General features: G+C 37.1%; 1 protein-coding gene across 10 annotated transcripts in view; it reads left to right on the top strand.

Annotated features, from left to right (window-relative positions):
- Positions 1–111: 111 nt before the first annotated feature.
- Positions 112–17,201, top strand: part of LOC309848568 (NEDD4-binding protein 2-like 2) — a 75,528-nt gene continuing 58,438 nt past the window's right edge. For 4 of the 10 annotated variants that reach the window (XR_014303128.1, XM_082700341.1, XM_082700343.1 and 1 more), the window contains exons 1-3: positions 112–304; positions 1,754–3,009; positions 13,171–13,295. Coding sequence is in view for 6 of the 10 variants with exons in the window: in XM_082700341.1 (XP_082556467.1) it covers positions 1,754–3,009; positions 13,171–13,295 (1,381 nt within the window). In the remaining 4 variants the exon portion in view is untranslated. Of the gene's footprint in view, positions 305–1,753; positions 3,010–13,170; positions 13,296–17,201 lie in introns of those variants that run through there. The other 6 variants (XM_082700345.1, XM_082700347.1, XM_082700344.1 and 3 more) reach the window with 6 other exon arrangements.

Genomic DNA, 17,201 nt, shown 5'->3' with positions numbered 1-17,201 from the left:
CTGCGTCTTTCACGAAATGGATTCTGGGAGACCCAGTCTCCGAGCGCGGAGATTACCAGGCCCAGCGTGAACGCGGGACTTCAGTTCCCACAATGCCGAGCGCAAATCTGTAATTCCTGCCGGGGTAACCGCGAGGTGGCAGCCATCTTGCGTACGGCGGTGCTGTTTCCCAGATGCCGAGGGTTTTGGTTTTTAGTTCCTCTGTGCTTTGGGGTGGTGTTTGTGCGTTGCTTTCACCTTTTCAGATGTTCGTGTCTTTCTAGACCACGATTTTATTGGGAGGTAGAAGCGAATGTAGTGTAAGGTGAGTACAGCTCCCATTTTAAGTTAAGGGTGGGGTAGTGGTGGTGACGTTTTTCGGCTTCTCGTCTGTTCTTGGCTGGACCCTTTTGATGAGCCGTAAACGTGGAAGGCTGGAGTGAACCTTTGAGTCTAGGATATCTCTTGAATTCCTAGACAGAACCTGAACGTGTCTCCGTTGGGAGAAAGGAGCTGGGTGACGCACTTTTGCCCGGGCCACCTTTGGAGGTCAGGAGGCCAGGGAACTAAGGCTGTGTATAGGCCACGCTCTGTTAATGCAGCCGTTTGCGGTTCCTTGAGACTTTTATCGTATTCCGAATGAGGAAATGAGGAACCGAGAGGTGGTCGGAGGCGGGGTGGGGCGTTTCCGATAGGGCGGTGTTCTTTACAGTTGTGTTCCCCTCCCTCCAGTTTCTGTGGGCCTACCTGTATCATTGTCGGCTTCGTCTTTTTTGCCCTTTCCTTGTTCTGTCCTGTTGGAGGAGTTCCAGAGAGCGGGCAAAATGTAGTATTGAGTAAAACCGCATTTGGGATTGCACTTTTGAGGGCCCCTAAGAAATTTCAAGGGAAGCAGAATTTGTCTTTGAGATTGGCCAAGCATGTGGAAAAGATGAACGCGTTGATTTGGGGAGGTTTCAGATTTCTAAACATAATAGGACATATTTGAGTCATTCTTCGTGCAACTGAAGTTATTTTTTTCCTCTTAAATGAACTCAGTACACCCATTTGGAAACCACTTTTACTCTATTCACAGGAGTAGGGTCTGTAAAGTTTGGCATTTCAGTATCTAACGTTTGATTGGTAAGGAGATGCTGAGATTGGGAGCTGGGTGCATTTACTCGAAGGATATAGTGGTTTTAAACAAGAGTTTATGGAGACATTTTTCACAACCAGTTTGGATAAGTGTCAGTTTGGCTGGCAGATTTACTCTCCATATTAGTATACAGTTGTGTATCTGTATCGTCAAAGTATATATTATTGATTCAATTTCCCAAGCTTACTTAAATATTTCAAGTTTCAGAAATGTGTCAGTCATTCAAGGATGTGTGGATGGCTCAGTTGGTTAAGCATCTGCCTTTGTTGGAGGTCTTGATCAGATCCTGGGGTGGAGTCCAGCATGGGCTCCTTGCTCAGAGGAACCCTGCTTCTCCCTTTGCCTGCCACTCCACTCCCCCTGCTTGTGGTCTCTCTGACAAAAAAAAAAAAAAAAAAAACAACTATTAAAAAATGCATCATTTGGAATAAATGTGAGATACATCTTTTTTTTTTTTTAAAGTGAGGTCCCACCCTTGAATCATTATAATAATACTTAAATAGTAAGTGGTTATAATAATTTTTGTATTTTGGGAAAATTTGCCATTTAAATGTCTTTTCTGTTTTCTTGTTTCTGAAAAACTTTTGTTTAGATTTTTAAAGTATTAGCTATTAATTACATGATTTATTTGGTCCTCAGATGCCTTATGGTGAAATTGAAGCGAAATCCTTGGATCATCGTGAAAAACTAACAGGTGAACCATGCTATAAAAAATTGAAGTCAGCTGAAGAGGCTTATGTTTTTTCTCATCATGGTACTGCTGATTTTCACAGAATCCAAGAGAAAGCTGGGAATGATTGGGTCCCTGTGACCATTGTTGATGTCAACGAACACAGTTATCTTCAGGAGGACAAAACCAAAATTATAAACTCGGTGAAACCTGTGCATGATGAGATGCCTGGCAATAATAGATCAGATGTTATTAAATCCATTGATATTTTACAGGATGCCAGTCCTACATTGGTATCCAAAGATGATGAGATATATAGCACAAGTAAAGCATTTATAGGACCCATTTACAATCCCCCTGAGAAGAAGAAATACAATGAAAGGAGAAATCACTCAGAAGCAGTCAGTAGTATAGATGGCAAAGGAGGACGAGAACAGAAACAGAACTTCAACTCTAAAAAATCAAAGCTTGACAACGAATTATTCCAGTTTTACAAGGAAATTGAAGAGCTTGAAAATGAAAAAGATGATCTGGAAGACAGTTGTGAAGAACCTGAGCTCTCTGAAGAAAAACTTACTGTGTATTATCAGGACCATAATAATGAGCTGTTAAAATCTGAAGAAGTAAAGGAAGGAGATATTAGTAATGTTTTTCAGTCGCATTGTAGTTACCGACAGCATGGGGAGAACGAGCCAGGCAAATATCCTTGTAATGGACAAGTAATACCTGCATTTTGTGATGATTCCTTAACTTCCTTCAGGCCTGAATGGCAATCAGTGCATTCTTTTATAGTACCCCAAGGTCCTCCTCCTCCCAGTTTTAACTATCATTTAAATCCGCAAAGATTCAGTGCTTCACCAAATCCACCATCAAATATTTTCCATGTTCCAGATGGGTCTCAGCATCAAAATGGGTATTATGTAAATAGTTGTCACATTAACTGGGATTGTTTGACTTTTGATCAGAACAATGACTATATTGACTATAGTGAGAATACCAGTAGAGATCATTCCTTTTTTAATGGCTACATTGTGCAAGATGGATATGTGAGTAATGGTTTCTGTGAAACCAGGGAAGGATGCTGGGAAGATCCTTCTATGGACAAGCATAATGGAATAGACAGGCTTAAGAACCAGCAGTTTCAAGAGGAAAAGTTAAATAAATTGCAGAAGTTACTTATTCTTTTAAGAGGTTTGCCTGGTTCTGGGAAAACAACGTTGTCTCGGTGAGTCTTTAAAGGATACCAAGTGAATGCTTGGTAGTTCATTACTTAAAAATCATAGATGATAGTAGTTATCAGTGACAAATGCTTTCATGTTTCTAGTAGAAAATCTTTAATTTGTTACACTTGAGAATGATATCCGACAGTAAATATTTAAAAAGATATTTTCTTAAGAGAGTAAGCTCAGGTTAAAGACTTGGGAGAAGTTAAAGGAGAATTGGCATATAAAGATTCTGCTAAGGGTTTTAAAAATAGATACATTAGGTATAATTATGACAGTGATGTTAGTAAATGCTATTTGAGGGCTGTGCTGGCCTTCCCTTTTTAAGTCAGCTGTCCAAGAAGAGCTGACTCAGGGTTGGAAGATGTGGGCTTTTGACCCAGTTATTTCAAACTTTATGGCCTTGGACAAGTTTTGCTGTCTGTTACTGTAAAGAGTAATACTTCTTTTTCTGGAATAATTAAGAGAAACAAGTGAGATATACCACGGAAAAGGGGTGTCAGTTTGTTTTCAGCACTGTGGCGTGTTCATACCTTTGATTGGCAGAGGAAGCTTTTTTTATTTCTTTAAGGAGTCTGAAGTGAGCAGTACCTGAGTTATTAAATGGAGTTTGAACTGGTTATGTTTTATTGCATGACAAAATGCTTAAAATTCCTGTTGTAGTTTGCACTTTTAAAAAAAGAATATTGATGCCCTTGAATTCATTTGTGCAGATGTGTAAAAGAGTACAAAGAAGATACAGATTCTTTGCAGTTTTTGTAAGATGGCTCAAGATTAATGCCAGATCAGGAGAAAAAGAAAATTGTTTGATGTCTTCCAGTGAGAATAAAAAAGTCCAGAGAACCGTTACAGTCTAAACAGGTTTCTCTAGAAAGCAGTAAGATTAAAGAAAGATTAAATTTATGATACATTTCAAGCTCGATTGTAAGCTGTGATCTCTGTAAATGAATTTAAATTTAGGTCTTTGCATTTTTATTCTTATTATTTTTTTAGAGATTTTTTTCTTTTTTATTTGGGACACCTGGGTGGCTCGGTTTGTTAAGCATCTGCCTTCTGCTCGGGTAATGATCCCAGAGTTGTGGGAGTACCACTTTGGGCTCCTTGCTCAACAGGGATCCTTCTATTCTCTCTGCCTGCTGCTCCCCGTGCCTGTGTGTGTGCTCGCGCTCTCTTTCTGACAAATAAAATCTTACAAAATATTTTTTGTTTGTTTAGTTAGAGAGTACACTACCGACCAAGCACAAGCATGGTTAGGGAGAAGCAGATTCCCTGCTGAGCAGAGGGCCTGACAAGGTGGGATGGGGGACAGGCTTATCGTGACCCGAGTTAAAAGGCAGCTGATTAACCAACCAAGCTGCCCAGGTGTCCCATTCTTATTTTAATGAAGATTTTGTAGAGAGGTGAAATTGCAACTCTTCAGAAGGGATGGAAATCAAGAGTGAAGTCGCACAAACATGGGCAGTCTCCTAGATTTAGAATATAATATCAGAGAAAAGAAATAGTTGAAATTTGGAAATTGTGTGAAGGAAATCTCCTAGCTAGGATCATCTGACTATGCGTGGATTTAGAAAAATGTAAGAAAGAAAGATTAGATTTGGAACAACATTGAGGTATGTTGAAATTGAAGATGAATAAAGTAGTGGCATTGCAATAGAATTTCAAGGAGGCCTAATTGTAGTGGGAGATGACAGAGGTGATTATATATAGTACATATGTTTGAGGAATCAGATATTTAAGAAGCTATAGTAATAACTATATTACTATATAGAAGCTATATACTGTATATAGCTATATACTGTATATAGCTATATACTGTATATACTATACAGAACCTATAGTAATAAATATATTACTATACAAATGGTAGTAATAACTACCATTATTACTACCATTTGTATCATGATTTCAGTTTACAGAGTACTTTCATATATAAAAATCCTATAAGATGGGTTGTGTTATTTTCATTTCATAGAAGGAGCAGTGGCATAAGAGAATAAGCTCAGGTTAAAGGACTTGGGAGAAGTTAGAAGAACTGGTAGGAGGTCAAACTGGAGATAGATCTGATAGCGTGTTTCTACCCTGCTCCTTCATTTTAATATCTATCACATGTATGGCCCTGTACCTGTCTCCGAACTTTCAGGAGCTTGTTTAAAGAAGCAGGAATATCTCTTTAAGTCACCACATTTTGAATGAAGTAAGATTGGTCGGTTGAGACTGGATAGAAAGCCAGACATTCTGTGGTGGGGAATGGTTTTATATAGGAGTTAGCTTTCAAAATGAGCTTTGAAGAAAGAAAGGAGTAAAGATTTGGTAGATCAAAGTTGGGCTGATTTGGGGCACTAAATTAAAAGTTAGCATTGTTTAGTATTGCTGGGTGTAATGAGCACAGGAGGTTATAAAGTTCGAATTCTTTGGGGGTAATATTGAAGTCCTCTTCTTCCTTAGTTTAGTCCTTACCCCCTCTTTGTCTTCGTGTTCTTCTGCAGTTGGACTAGCACCTATCCTCCCCTGCAGGAGACAGTACTTGTTCATTCATTGTTCTCAGGACTTTACTTATTCAGAGGTTCTCTCAAATGCCTCTGCTTTTTGAGGTTTTGGTTTATCATCTCAGTCCTCCGTAATCCTTCTCAACTCATAATCCTTCTCAACTCGTATAGTACTTGTCATTACTAAGTTTTTACTTAACTGTTTACCCACAAATTTGCTTACAGATTTTAATGAGATAAGTTTTAGGTTAAATTCTAATACAACTACAGACTTGAAATATTTATGAGTAAACCAAGGCAAACAGTTTCATACACCTTTGTAGGTATGTGAAAGTGCTAGCTCTTTGTCCTTTAAGACAAACGGACAGCACTTTGATGAAAAGGTTCATTTCAGGCAGAATTCAACAATGTCTAGCTGCGGAATTTTGTTCCATTTGTTATTGGTGTTAGATAAACGGAATCCTCTGAGTCTGTGATTGGTCACAGGACCAAACAGGGATCAAGCCTGGGGTGTCATTCCTGGGGGGTCTGGGCTATGGATTTTGCTAGATTCATACACCCTGTTCATATGAGAACGGGTGAACCTAAAATATTTTAGTTAATATGCATTTCTTCTACTGTATTGATTTCATCAATAAATGAATGTATTTTCAGAAACAGGCCATTAATTTCATTATATTAGCAAAATGTTGAGAGTTGATCAAGAAGCACTTTTGGAGAGGAGAGAAGATAGAACATGTTACACTGCTGGTTCTGAAAATGGAAGAAGGGCCCATGAGCCCAGATACACAGGTGGCTTTTAGAAGCTGGAAAATTTGGCAAGGAATCAGATTCTCCTTTGGAGCTTCCAGAAGGAATGCCAGCCTACCCATACCTTGATTTTAGTGCAGTGGAACTGATTTCAGACTTCTGACCTTCAGAACTATAATACAATAAATGCATGTTGTTTGTTTGTTTTTAAGATCTTATTTATTTATTTGACAGACGGAGATCACAAGTAGGCAGAGAGGCAGGCGGGGGGCGGGGGTGGGAAGCAGGCTCCCCCCTGAGCAGAGGCCTAATGTGGGGCTCCATGCCTGGACCCTGAGATCATGACCTGAGCTGAAGGTAGAGGCCTTAACCCGCTGGTCCACCCAAGCGCTCCTAAATGCATGTTGTTTTAAGCCACCAAATTTGTGGTAATTTGTTACAGCAACTGTAAGAAATTACAGTTTAAAGAGAGATGGAAAGAGATTATTTTTCCCCTCCTGCTTTTGGAGAATATCTCACTTTAAACTCCAGAGGAAAGATTGACCTTTCCTTATGGAAATCTCTGTTCTTAATTAAAGGAATGTTTAGAGAGTGAACTGTCCCAGTAAAGGTGGTTTTGGGTTGGGGTATGCAGGGCCACTCAGTAAATAAGGAGGTAAATAAAGGTTCATGAAGTGTTGGTTCCTGTCAGATTGTTTTGGGAAAATCACTTCTCTTTAATACGTGGATGTATTAAAAAAATGTACAGTTCCTAGAAATTGTAAAAGTATGAAAAAATAAAAATAAATCATGCAAATTAAGTCATAATAGGCCATTTGGGGAAATAGGGTTCTCAAAACAGGGTTAAGGAACAGGATTCACTTGTTTCTTCAGTGAAGAATTATAAGATCAGACTCCATTAGTTATCTGGCTGTGTAACAAATTACTTTATTAAAAACTGGGTTAAAGCAACAAACATTTATCATCTCACAGTTTCTGAAGGACAGATGTCTGTGTGCAATTATCTGGCTGCCTCTGGGTTAAGGTCTTTAACAATGATGTGATTAAGGTGTTGGCTAAGGCTATGCTCTCTGGTCTGAAGGTTTGTTTTGGGGTGGATCTCTTGAGGTTGTCAACAAAACTTAGTTCTTTGTGTAGTCACTACTCCTAACCACACTCAAGGGGAAGAGTTATTTAAGGGTGGCAGGGATCATTTAAGTCATTGGTTTTGGCTCTCCCACGCAGCTATATAACTCTGGTGGCCTGATTTCTGAAATCATTTTCTTTTTTCTGGATTTGTAAATATCAAATTAGCAGGGTTGCTATGAATATTAAATGGGGTCATATATATATATATATAGAAAGTGCTTGTCATATAGTAAGTTTCCAAAAAGGTAGACATTCTGAAAAAATACAAATCAGGTATCGAGTGGGCCCATATCTGATTTTTTTATTAGATATTTCATTTTTCAGAGTTAAAAGTTTTGATATTTGGAGAATTCAACCTAATACCTTAATTAATTTTTGAGAGTTTCAATAGAATCTGACTACATGATTTTGAAAATACTGATACTCCTAAGTAATTTATCTTTGATTCAGATGGTTGGTATGGCATCAGATATCCAAATTGATTGTAAGTATTTTTTTAATATAAGTCTCCAAAATAAAGCTTTATAGTTTGAGATAATTCAGGGAATTTAAAAAGCTGCATGAACAGCCTGGAAGGAGAAAGTCTCTCTCCAAGCTAAAATTATTTGCTGTAATTATGATATATATGTATTTAATATTTAAGGTGCTCTTCATAGAGGTTTATTCATGTTTGATGTTTACTTGGTTTGATGATGTAAATTGATGGGCTGCCTCCCCTCTTGCTCCATGCCTCCTCCATCCCTACCTTTTTTGAGGTTAAAACATTCCTTGGATGCAAAAGCTCTACTCTTGTAGTATATTACTATCATCTGAAAAATCATGGCTAATAAAGTAATAGAATGGAAAAAATGAAACAAGGTATCTAAGAAGATGTTGTCAGTGTTCTGGTACTGTTAGATATAATTAGGTATCATAAGGTTGATTATGATCAGAATCATTTTAGGTGATTGAACTTTGGTCTGGAATGCTAATACTGTAGCATTTTTTTTTTTCCAGTGCATGGCTTGAACTCACAACCCTAAGATCAAGCCTGAGCTGAGATCAAGAGTCAAATGCTTAACTGGCTGACCCATCAAGGTGCCTCATGTTGTAGCAGTTTTATATTCTAGGTTATCTGTGTAAACAAAATATGGTGCCAAATATGTTAGGTGGCATATTTTTGAAAAATTATGTCGGCTTAAGGAAGAAATCCAGCTCTAGCCTCGCAAACAACCATTTAATTTCATTTGCTTTGCTTGAAATAATTGGAACTATACTTCTGTAAATGGAATTGCATGTTTAAATCTTTTCTTATTTTTTTGCAATTTTATTTTTATTATAAAATATATGGGCATAACTTTTTTAATTGCACTTCATAGATACTGAACATTTTACAGATTGAAGGTTTGTGGTATCCCTGTGTCGAGCAAGTTTTCGGCTCCTTTCTTCCAATAACATTTGCTCACTTAGTGTCCTTATGTCACTTGGTTATTCTCACAATATTTCAAACAATTTTATTATTATATTTGTTATGGTGATCCATGATCAGTCATCTTTCATGTTACTTTTGTAGTCATTCTGGGGTGCCATAAACTACGCCCATATAATGAGGTGGCAAACTTAATTGATAAGCATTAGGTATATTCTGATTGCCCCACAAACCTCTTATTCTACCATCTCTCCTTGTTTTCAGGCCTACCTATTCCTTGAGACACAACAGTATTGAAATTAGACCAATAAATAACCCTGCAGTGGCCTCAAAGTGTTCAAGTGGAAGGGAGATTTGCACATCTCTCACTTTAAATCACAGGCTGGAAGTGATTAAACTTAGTGAGGAAGGCATGGCAAATTCAGGATGGGCTTCTTAAGCCAAGCAGGCAGCCCAGTTGTGAGTGCAAGGAAAGGTTCTTGAAGGAGATAAGAAGTGCTACTCCTAGTGAACACACAGAAGATAGGAAAGCAAAACAGCCTTGCTAGTATAGAGAAAGTTGTAATAGTCTGGATTGTAGATCAAATCAGCTACAGCATTCCCTTAAACCAAAGCCCAACCCAGAGTCCTAATTCTGCAGTTCTCTGAAGACTGAGAGGTGAGGAAGCAACTGAAGAAAAGTTTGAAGCTGGCAGAAATTTGTTCATGAGGTTTAAGGGAAGAAGCTGTTTCCATAACATAGAAGTACAAGGAAAAGCAGCAAGTGCTGATGTAGAAACTGCAGCAAGATCTAGCTGAAATAATAAATAGAAGATCAAGCTGAGATCATCAACAAAAGTACCTACACTAAGTGATAGATTTGCAATGTGGACAATGGCCTTCTGGAATAAGTTACTTTGTAGGATTTTCATAGCTAGAGAGGAGAAGTCAGTGCTTTAGCGTCAGTAGAGGCTGACTCTTCTCAGGGGCTGATGCAGCTGTTGACTAAGTTGAAGCCTGTGCTCATTTACCATTCTGAAAACCCTAGGGCTCTTAAGAATTATGCTAAATGTACTCTGCCTGTATTCTATAAATGGGACAAAAAGGCCCAAATGACAGATATTTATTTACAGCATGGTGCACTGAATATTGGAAGCCCACTGTTGAGACCTGTGGCTTAGAAAAAAGATTCTTTTCAAAATATTACTGCTCACTGACAATGCACCTGATCACCCAAAAGCTCTGGTGGGGATGTAGAACAAGATTAATGTTTTCATGCCTGCTACCACAACATTCATTCTTTAGCCCATGTTTCAAGGAGTAATTTTGAATTTCAGGTCTTACTACTAAAAAATATACTTTGTGGGGCACCTGGGTAGCTCAGTGGGTTAAAGCCTCTGCCTTCGGCTCAGGTCATGATCCCAGGATCCTGGGATCGAGCCCCACATCTGGCTCTCTGCTCGGCAGGGAGCTTGCTCGCTCTGTCTGCCTCTCTGCCTACTTGTGATCTATGTCTGTCAAATCAATAAAATCTTTAAAAAAAAAGCACTTTGTAAGGCTATAAATACATAGTGATTCTTTGATGTATCTGGGCAAAGTAAATTGAAAACTTTCTGGAAAGGATTCACCATTCTAGACTCCCTTAAGAATATTCATGGATTCATAGGATGAGGGCAAAATACTAATATGAAGAGGAGTTTAGAGATTGATGCCAGCCTCATGGATGACTTTGAAGGGTTCAAGACTTCAGTGGAGGAGACAACTGCAGATGTGGTGGAAACAGCAAGGAAACTAAAATTAGAAGGGGAGCCTGAAGGTGGGACTGCATTACTGTAATCTCATGATCAGACTCGGACAGGTGAAGAGTTGATAATGGATAGCAAAGAAAGTGGTTTCTTGAGATGAAGTCCACTAGTGAAGATGCTGTAAAGACTGTTGAAATGACAACAAAAGATTAAGAATATTCCATAAACTTAGTTGTTAAAGCAGTGGCAGGGTTTGAGAAGATAAACTCTGATTTTCAAAGAAATTCTCTGAGTAAAATGCTTTCAAACAGTATTACATGTTACAGAGAAATTGTTTAGGAAAGGAAGAGTCAGTGGATGGGGTAAACTTCATTCTCCTACTATTCTACTATTTTAGGGAATTACCACAACCACCCCAGCCTCCAGCAATCACCACCCTGATCAGTCAGCCTTCATCAACACGGAGGCAAGACCCTCCACCAGCAAAAAGATTACAACTCATTGAAAGCTCAGATGATAGTTAGCATTTCTTAGCAATAAAATATTTTTGAATTAAGGTGTATACTTTTTAGTAATAACTTTTATGCACTGGGAAAACAAAATATTAATTTTGACTTCTTTTATTGTGCTTTGCCGCCTTCTGACGGCGCAGGGAAGAAGAATGAGGCACAAACAAGTCAGCTGCAAGAGAATGGGAGCAGGGGGCAACAGTTGAAAAGACTGTCACCCCAAACAACTTCACAGTCTCATATTTATTAGAAAGTGAGTAACCAACAAAGAAGCCAGAGTAGATTACACATTGACCATGAGTCTTGTAGATACGTAAGAAGAAAAGCACATTATATCTGGTCACATAGTACGTGACCTATAGTCAAATGAAAGGATTGTCTCACTGACTGTTGATGCTCTCTGGGGAAGGGGAGATAACGGAAAAAAGAAGCAGGCGGTGTTCTGCCCTGAGCAAGCCCTGAGCGAGCCGGGCATCTCCAGCTGCTGGGCTTCAAGGACGGGTATCGTCCTTTCCCCCAGAGGCCTGTTGCCAGTACATGTTTTTCTTAAGGCTGTATCTAAGCATGCTTGATGACTAGTGTAATTTCTCATAGGTTATATTTTAAGTATTATGTTCTGAGGGACAGTTACAGTGCTGCTTTGTTGTGGTGGTCTGAAACTGAACCTGCAATATCTCTGAGCTATGCCTGTATACAATTTTATAATAAGCTGAGGAAAGGAGAGCTATGTTTATTTAATAGTCAGAGTCCTTCTTACTCCTTTGATTTAGGAGGTATGTATTCTTGAATCATTCCATGACGGTACTCTTGGATTCTCAGTCCCTTCTACCACTTTCCGTTCCCTTCCCCTCTTCAAAAATTATAGAATGATATCCAGTTGCCTAATAGCTGAGGAGGGAGGAGAGAAACAACAAAATATTTCTGTTATTGTTAGATCCAGATTATTTTACTGTGTTTTACCTTATACCCCAGTCTCATTCATGAGTCACTGGTTTGGGAAATTCTCTGACAATCTGAACACTAGTTAATTTTTGCTTAGAAATTCTTTAAATATGTCATGGCCATTTCTCCATGACATAAAGGTTTGTTGTGTTTTTTTTTTTTATATGTATATTTTATTTGACAGACACTGAGAGAGAGGGAACATGGGCAGGGGGAGTGGGAGAGGGAGAAGTAGGCTCCCCACTGGGCAGGGAGCTGGATACAGGGCTTGATTCCAGGACCTTGGGATCATGACCTGAGCTGAAGGCAGATGCTTAATAACTGAGCCACTTAGGCATCCCCATGCTTAGAAATTTAAGGTGGTATTATATTGTGAGAATGAAGTTTGATTATCATTGACTTATGGTGAAGAGTGTGTTCTTTATTAAGTGTTTAACAATTTACTTCATTTAGTAATTTAATCTCTTAGTTTTAAAGTTTGATTATACTTATATTTCAAAACTTTAAGTCTCAAGCTATTTGTGACTTCCACTTTTAGGTTGTGTAGGTTTGTGCTTTGTGGAAATGGGTTTAGTAAAGCTATCTTAGGTCAAATAGAGTTTTCCCCCTCTGAATTGCTTGGTTAGGCTTATTTATTTGCCTTTTAGGTCACTTATTGCACTAAATTTATTATTATTTATTATTTATAAAGATTTTATTTATTTATTTGAAAGAGTTGAGACAGTGAGAGAGAGCATGAAAGGGGAGAAGATCACAGGGAGATCCCTGTGGAGCTGGGAGCCCAATGCGGGACTTGATCTTGGGACTCTGGAATCATGACCTGAGCTGAAGGCAGTTGCTTAACCAACTGAGCCACCCAGGTGCCCAATTTAGGGAATTTTAGATACCACATACAAATTCACTAAAGTTAAACATGGATAATAGTTGACATGATTTTGGGATTGGTTGAAGAATGTTTTTAAAAGTGGCAGTACAAATGCCAGTTAGTACGATTGCCACCTAAAAATCTTTTTTTACTGATTGTAATTCTATAGATTTAAGTGTGAAGTGGTATTTGAAATCTGAAAACTTTTTAAGTTTCTGCTCCTGTTCTGTTTTGTTTGCAATATATTTACAGGTAAGTACCAGAGGTTGATTTAATAACCTTTCCTGTGTGGCTTATCTTTGATGGTTATAGATTTTATAAATGGCACCTTATGATTTCTTTCATTAACAGAATTCTGCTTGGTCAAAGTCGGGATGGCATTGTGTTCAGCACTGATGACTATTTTCACCATCAAGATGGGTACAGGTATAATGTTAATCAACTTGGTGATGCCCATGACTGGAACCAGAACAGAGGTTTGTTTTGGGCCAAGTCTTTGGGATGGAATATTTGGCTAGGAGTTAGTTTTTTTTTTTTTTTTTTTTAAGATTATTTATTTATTTATTTGAGAGAGAGACAGTGAGAGAGAGCATGAGCGAGGAGAAGGTCAGAGAGCGAAGCAGACTCCCCATGGAGCTGGGAGCCCGATGTGGGACTCGATCCCGAGACTCCGGGATCATGACCTGAGCCGAAGGCAGTCGTCCAACCAACTGAGCCACCCAGGCGTCCCAAGGAGTTAGTTTTTATTCTCAACTTGACTTTTACCAGCGGAGTGATTTGGGCAAGCTATTTAAATAGCTTTGAGAGTAGCTTGTTCATCTATTAGAAGCCATGATATTTATACTTGCCTTACTTGATCAAGGTTGTTGTTAAATTAGAGGATTTAGATAGGTATATTTTATAAATTGTAAATAGTATACCGATATGAGCTGGTAAAATAGAGATGTGGGATATTTTGATAGCCTTTATTTTATACCTCATAAATAAATTCAAAGAACTCTTCATACTGTTGTATATTCTCAAAAGGTATTTCCTTGAGAGTAATGCTAATGTTTTCTAAGGCTTAATATAATGCCTGTGAATATTAAACTTTTTCCTGTTGACATTACTCTACAAAAGTCTACTTTAAATACATTTTTTAGAAGCATATCACTGAGTTTTTTTCCCATTCTGGGATTGACTGCACATTTGAGTCACCTGGGGGCCTTTTAAAAAAACTTACGCCTGAATCTTAGCCCCAGAGATTCTCATTTAGTTGGTCTGGAGTGGATCTAAACAACAGTATTTTTTGTGAAAGTTACCCAGATATTCTAATGTTGCAGTCAGGATTGAAAATTTTTGATCTAGAACTAAGTAGGTAACTTGGTTTCTTTTTTAAAAGATGAAGAGTATATTAATGATTAAACAAATTTTTTTTCTTATGAAAAATTTAAATCTAACTTAGGTTACAGTGACTACCATACCTCCCATCACTCAGAATTATTATCATTTATCAAGATTTTGCCTTATTGGCTTTATCTTTTTTGTTTGAATCTCCCCCTTTTTTAATTGCTAGGGTACTTAAAGCAGATTTTAGACATCAGGCATCTTGCATTTAAATTTTTCTTACTTAATGGCATTTTATTTAATTGCAGTACCATCATCACACCTTTAAAAAAAAAAAATTCCTTAACATCATAGAATACCCAGCCTGTAATGAAATTTCTCCTTGTCTTAAATATTTCTTTATAGTTGTTCTCTTTGAATCAGGATACATGCCAGGTCCTGGTAGTACATTTAGTTTGTTACCTTTAAGTTTATTAATCTCTTTCCTCTTTTTATCCCCTTTTTGCCTTTTTAACATTAATTTGTTGCAGAAGTTGGTTGTCTATAGAATGTTCCATATTTTGTAGTTTTCTCTTTGCTTCCTTGTAACTATTTATCTTGTTCTTCTCCTGTATTTCCTTAAATAGAAGTTAGTTCTAGACAGGAGGATTTATTAGGTTCAGCTTTTTTTTTTTTGGTAAGCATAATTCTGGTTGTCCCAGTTTTAGTGATACTAAGATAGATTAATAACTTCAAAGAAACAGCTTACTCTTTCCATTATCAAATTCCTGATCAACCTTACGTCTAATGGTTTTATCCAACAGTGAATTGTTAACTGAATGAGAGTGTTCATTAAAGGTAGCTAAATGGTGATTTTCTAGATCTAACATTCCTTCCATTGCTAGAATTCTTCTGTAATGAAGAACTTTTCACCTAGAAATAGCAACTAGGTTTGTCCTAAAGTACAGTATTTACAGGAAAAACAGAATGAATGTTTTTTTTTTAATTGTCAGTTTTCACAGTAAGAAATTTCAGTGAGGATATTTTTGAGTAAAAAATTTAGTGTGAAATAAGTTTGATTATAAGATTGTTTCCTAGTATTGGTTCTGTAACACTGTGGGATTCTTCACAGAACATTATGCCACAGAACATTACTGTGTAAATCAAGTAATGATGGTATTGCAATTCCAAAAAATTTGGGGGGTTACTGGACTGAGGTTAAAGAGAATAGTAGCAGGTGATGAATGGAATGAATAAAGGCAGTGGGCAGAGATAGTGTATCTTGAGTGGACTGTGAAATTTGTTTGTATGGGACTTTTTTTTCTCTTTGTAATACCAGTCTGAATAGTACATTAAAATGTTTATGCTACACTTTCTGAATAAAAAGCTACACTTTTTATTTGCGTTACACTTTCTGAATAAAAAGCTACACTTTTTATTTGCGTTACACTTTCTGAATAAAAAGCTGTTTAGATACACTACTAGTTTTACTATCAGTATAGCCTAAATTTTTTCAAGGGAATGGTAACTAGCAATCATTGGACATTTTGAAAACTATAAGCATGACTTACTTAAGACTAAATTTCTTTTAAAAGATGTTTATTGAACACTTTCAAATGCCAGTTACCATTCTGGGAATCTCTCTTTGCTTCATGTGTATTATTAGAAGAATCTAAATTCATGTTAGACCACCTATAAATTAAAAAGCTCCCCAAGTTGTCATTTTGTTTCTTAAGAGCATGGTAGTAATTTTAAGAAATGACTCTTGTTATCAGGGTATTCAAACATTATTTACTTAGGAACCCTTCCCTCCTGGAATATATTAGAATGTGGTATTGCATGATGATTTTTCATGGAAAGAGGATAATCTCCCCATTCCTGCAGATCAGATGTTTAATTTGATTATTAAGCTTCTCCTAGAATATAACTTCTTGGAGGTGCCAGCCTAACTATTAGACATTAAGAGGTTTAGCTTAGTAAGTTTTTTTTTTTTTTTTTTAATGGAAGATTTATTTACCATTTGATTGAGGATAGAACAATGTAAGATGATGGCATCTTGATATCCTATGTGTGACCAAATTCTAAAATTCTGTTGGTATTTAGAGACATCTTCTTCCAAATATGTATTCTACCATAGTCATTATTACTTAACTAACCATTAGAATTCTGTCTGCCCTTAGACATCTGTGTGTTTTCATTATGTAAAATTTAGTGTTTTGAATTCTAAGTCCCAACAATACTTCCATATCATTGCCTTTTGCCTCAGCCTTTTAAATTTTATTGTAGGTTCTTAATTATGTTTCTTGTCTATTTACATTTAGGGGTACACACACTCCTGTTGTTAACAGTGGCTTACTGTGGCAGTGATTCTTACCTCATGGGGGAAGAGATGGCAAAGGGATAGGAAGATGTAGGTTAGAAAATTTCCATGTGATCCCAGCTCCTACTTTGAGAATTCTAGTCCTAAAAAATACTTACGAAGTCATTTGAACTGTGTTACTTAGTTTACTTAAGTTTCTTATTTCAGAAGCATTATTTATAATTGTAGAATATTGGCAAATACAGATAAGCATAGATGGCTGATACTCCTGTTACCTTCAGATGACCACTTTTGATATTTAGTAACTCTTCCCAGATCTCTGTATTTTGGCCAAAGTAAGGTCATAATTTGCCGTTTTCAGGTAACAGTCTTCATCTTTCCATGTCAATAACTGCTCACCTCTTTTCATACTCAGACTGTATTCAGAGTAACTTGATCTTGTATTTCCTGTAATTCAAAGTTAGCTGTATTCTGAAGGCTTCCTTAGTTTGAATTTAAGAAAATATTTTTCCCCAAATGTCATTATCAAAACCAGCATCTGATCCAGAGAATACACATTGCCTGTGATTATGTTTCTTAATTCCCTTTTACTCTAGTGAGGTCCTTTTTCTTCCCACCCCACTAACTCAAGTGATTGCATAGTTCTAGTTTTAAGTACAGATGTAGAAAATTTCATAATAATGAATGTTTAAATTTTATTTTTTATATTTTAATCTAATAGTTCTCTGGTTTTTGTTTTTGTTTTTTAAATATATTT

The sequence above is a fragment of the Mustela nivalis genome, assembly GCF_964662115.1.
Source record: "Mustela nivalis genome assembly, chromosome: 15".
Lineage (NCBI taxonomy): Eukaryota > Metazoa > Chordata > Mammalia > Carnivora > Mustelidae > Mustela > Mustela nivalis.
The sequence above is the reverse complement of the archived record's forward strand: the minus strand, read 5'-3'. Positions and strand labels throughout refer to the sequence as shown.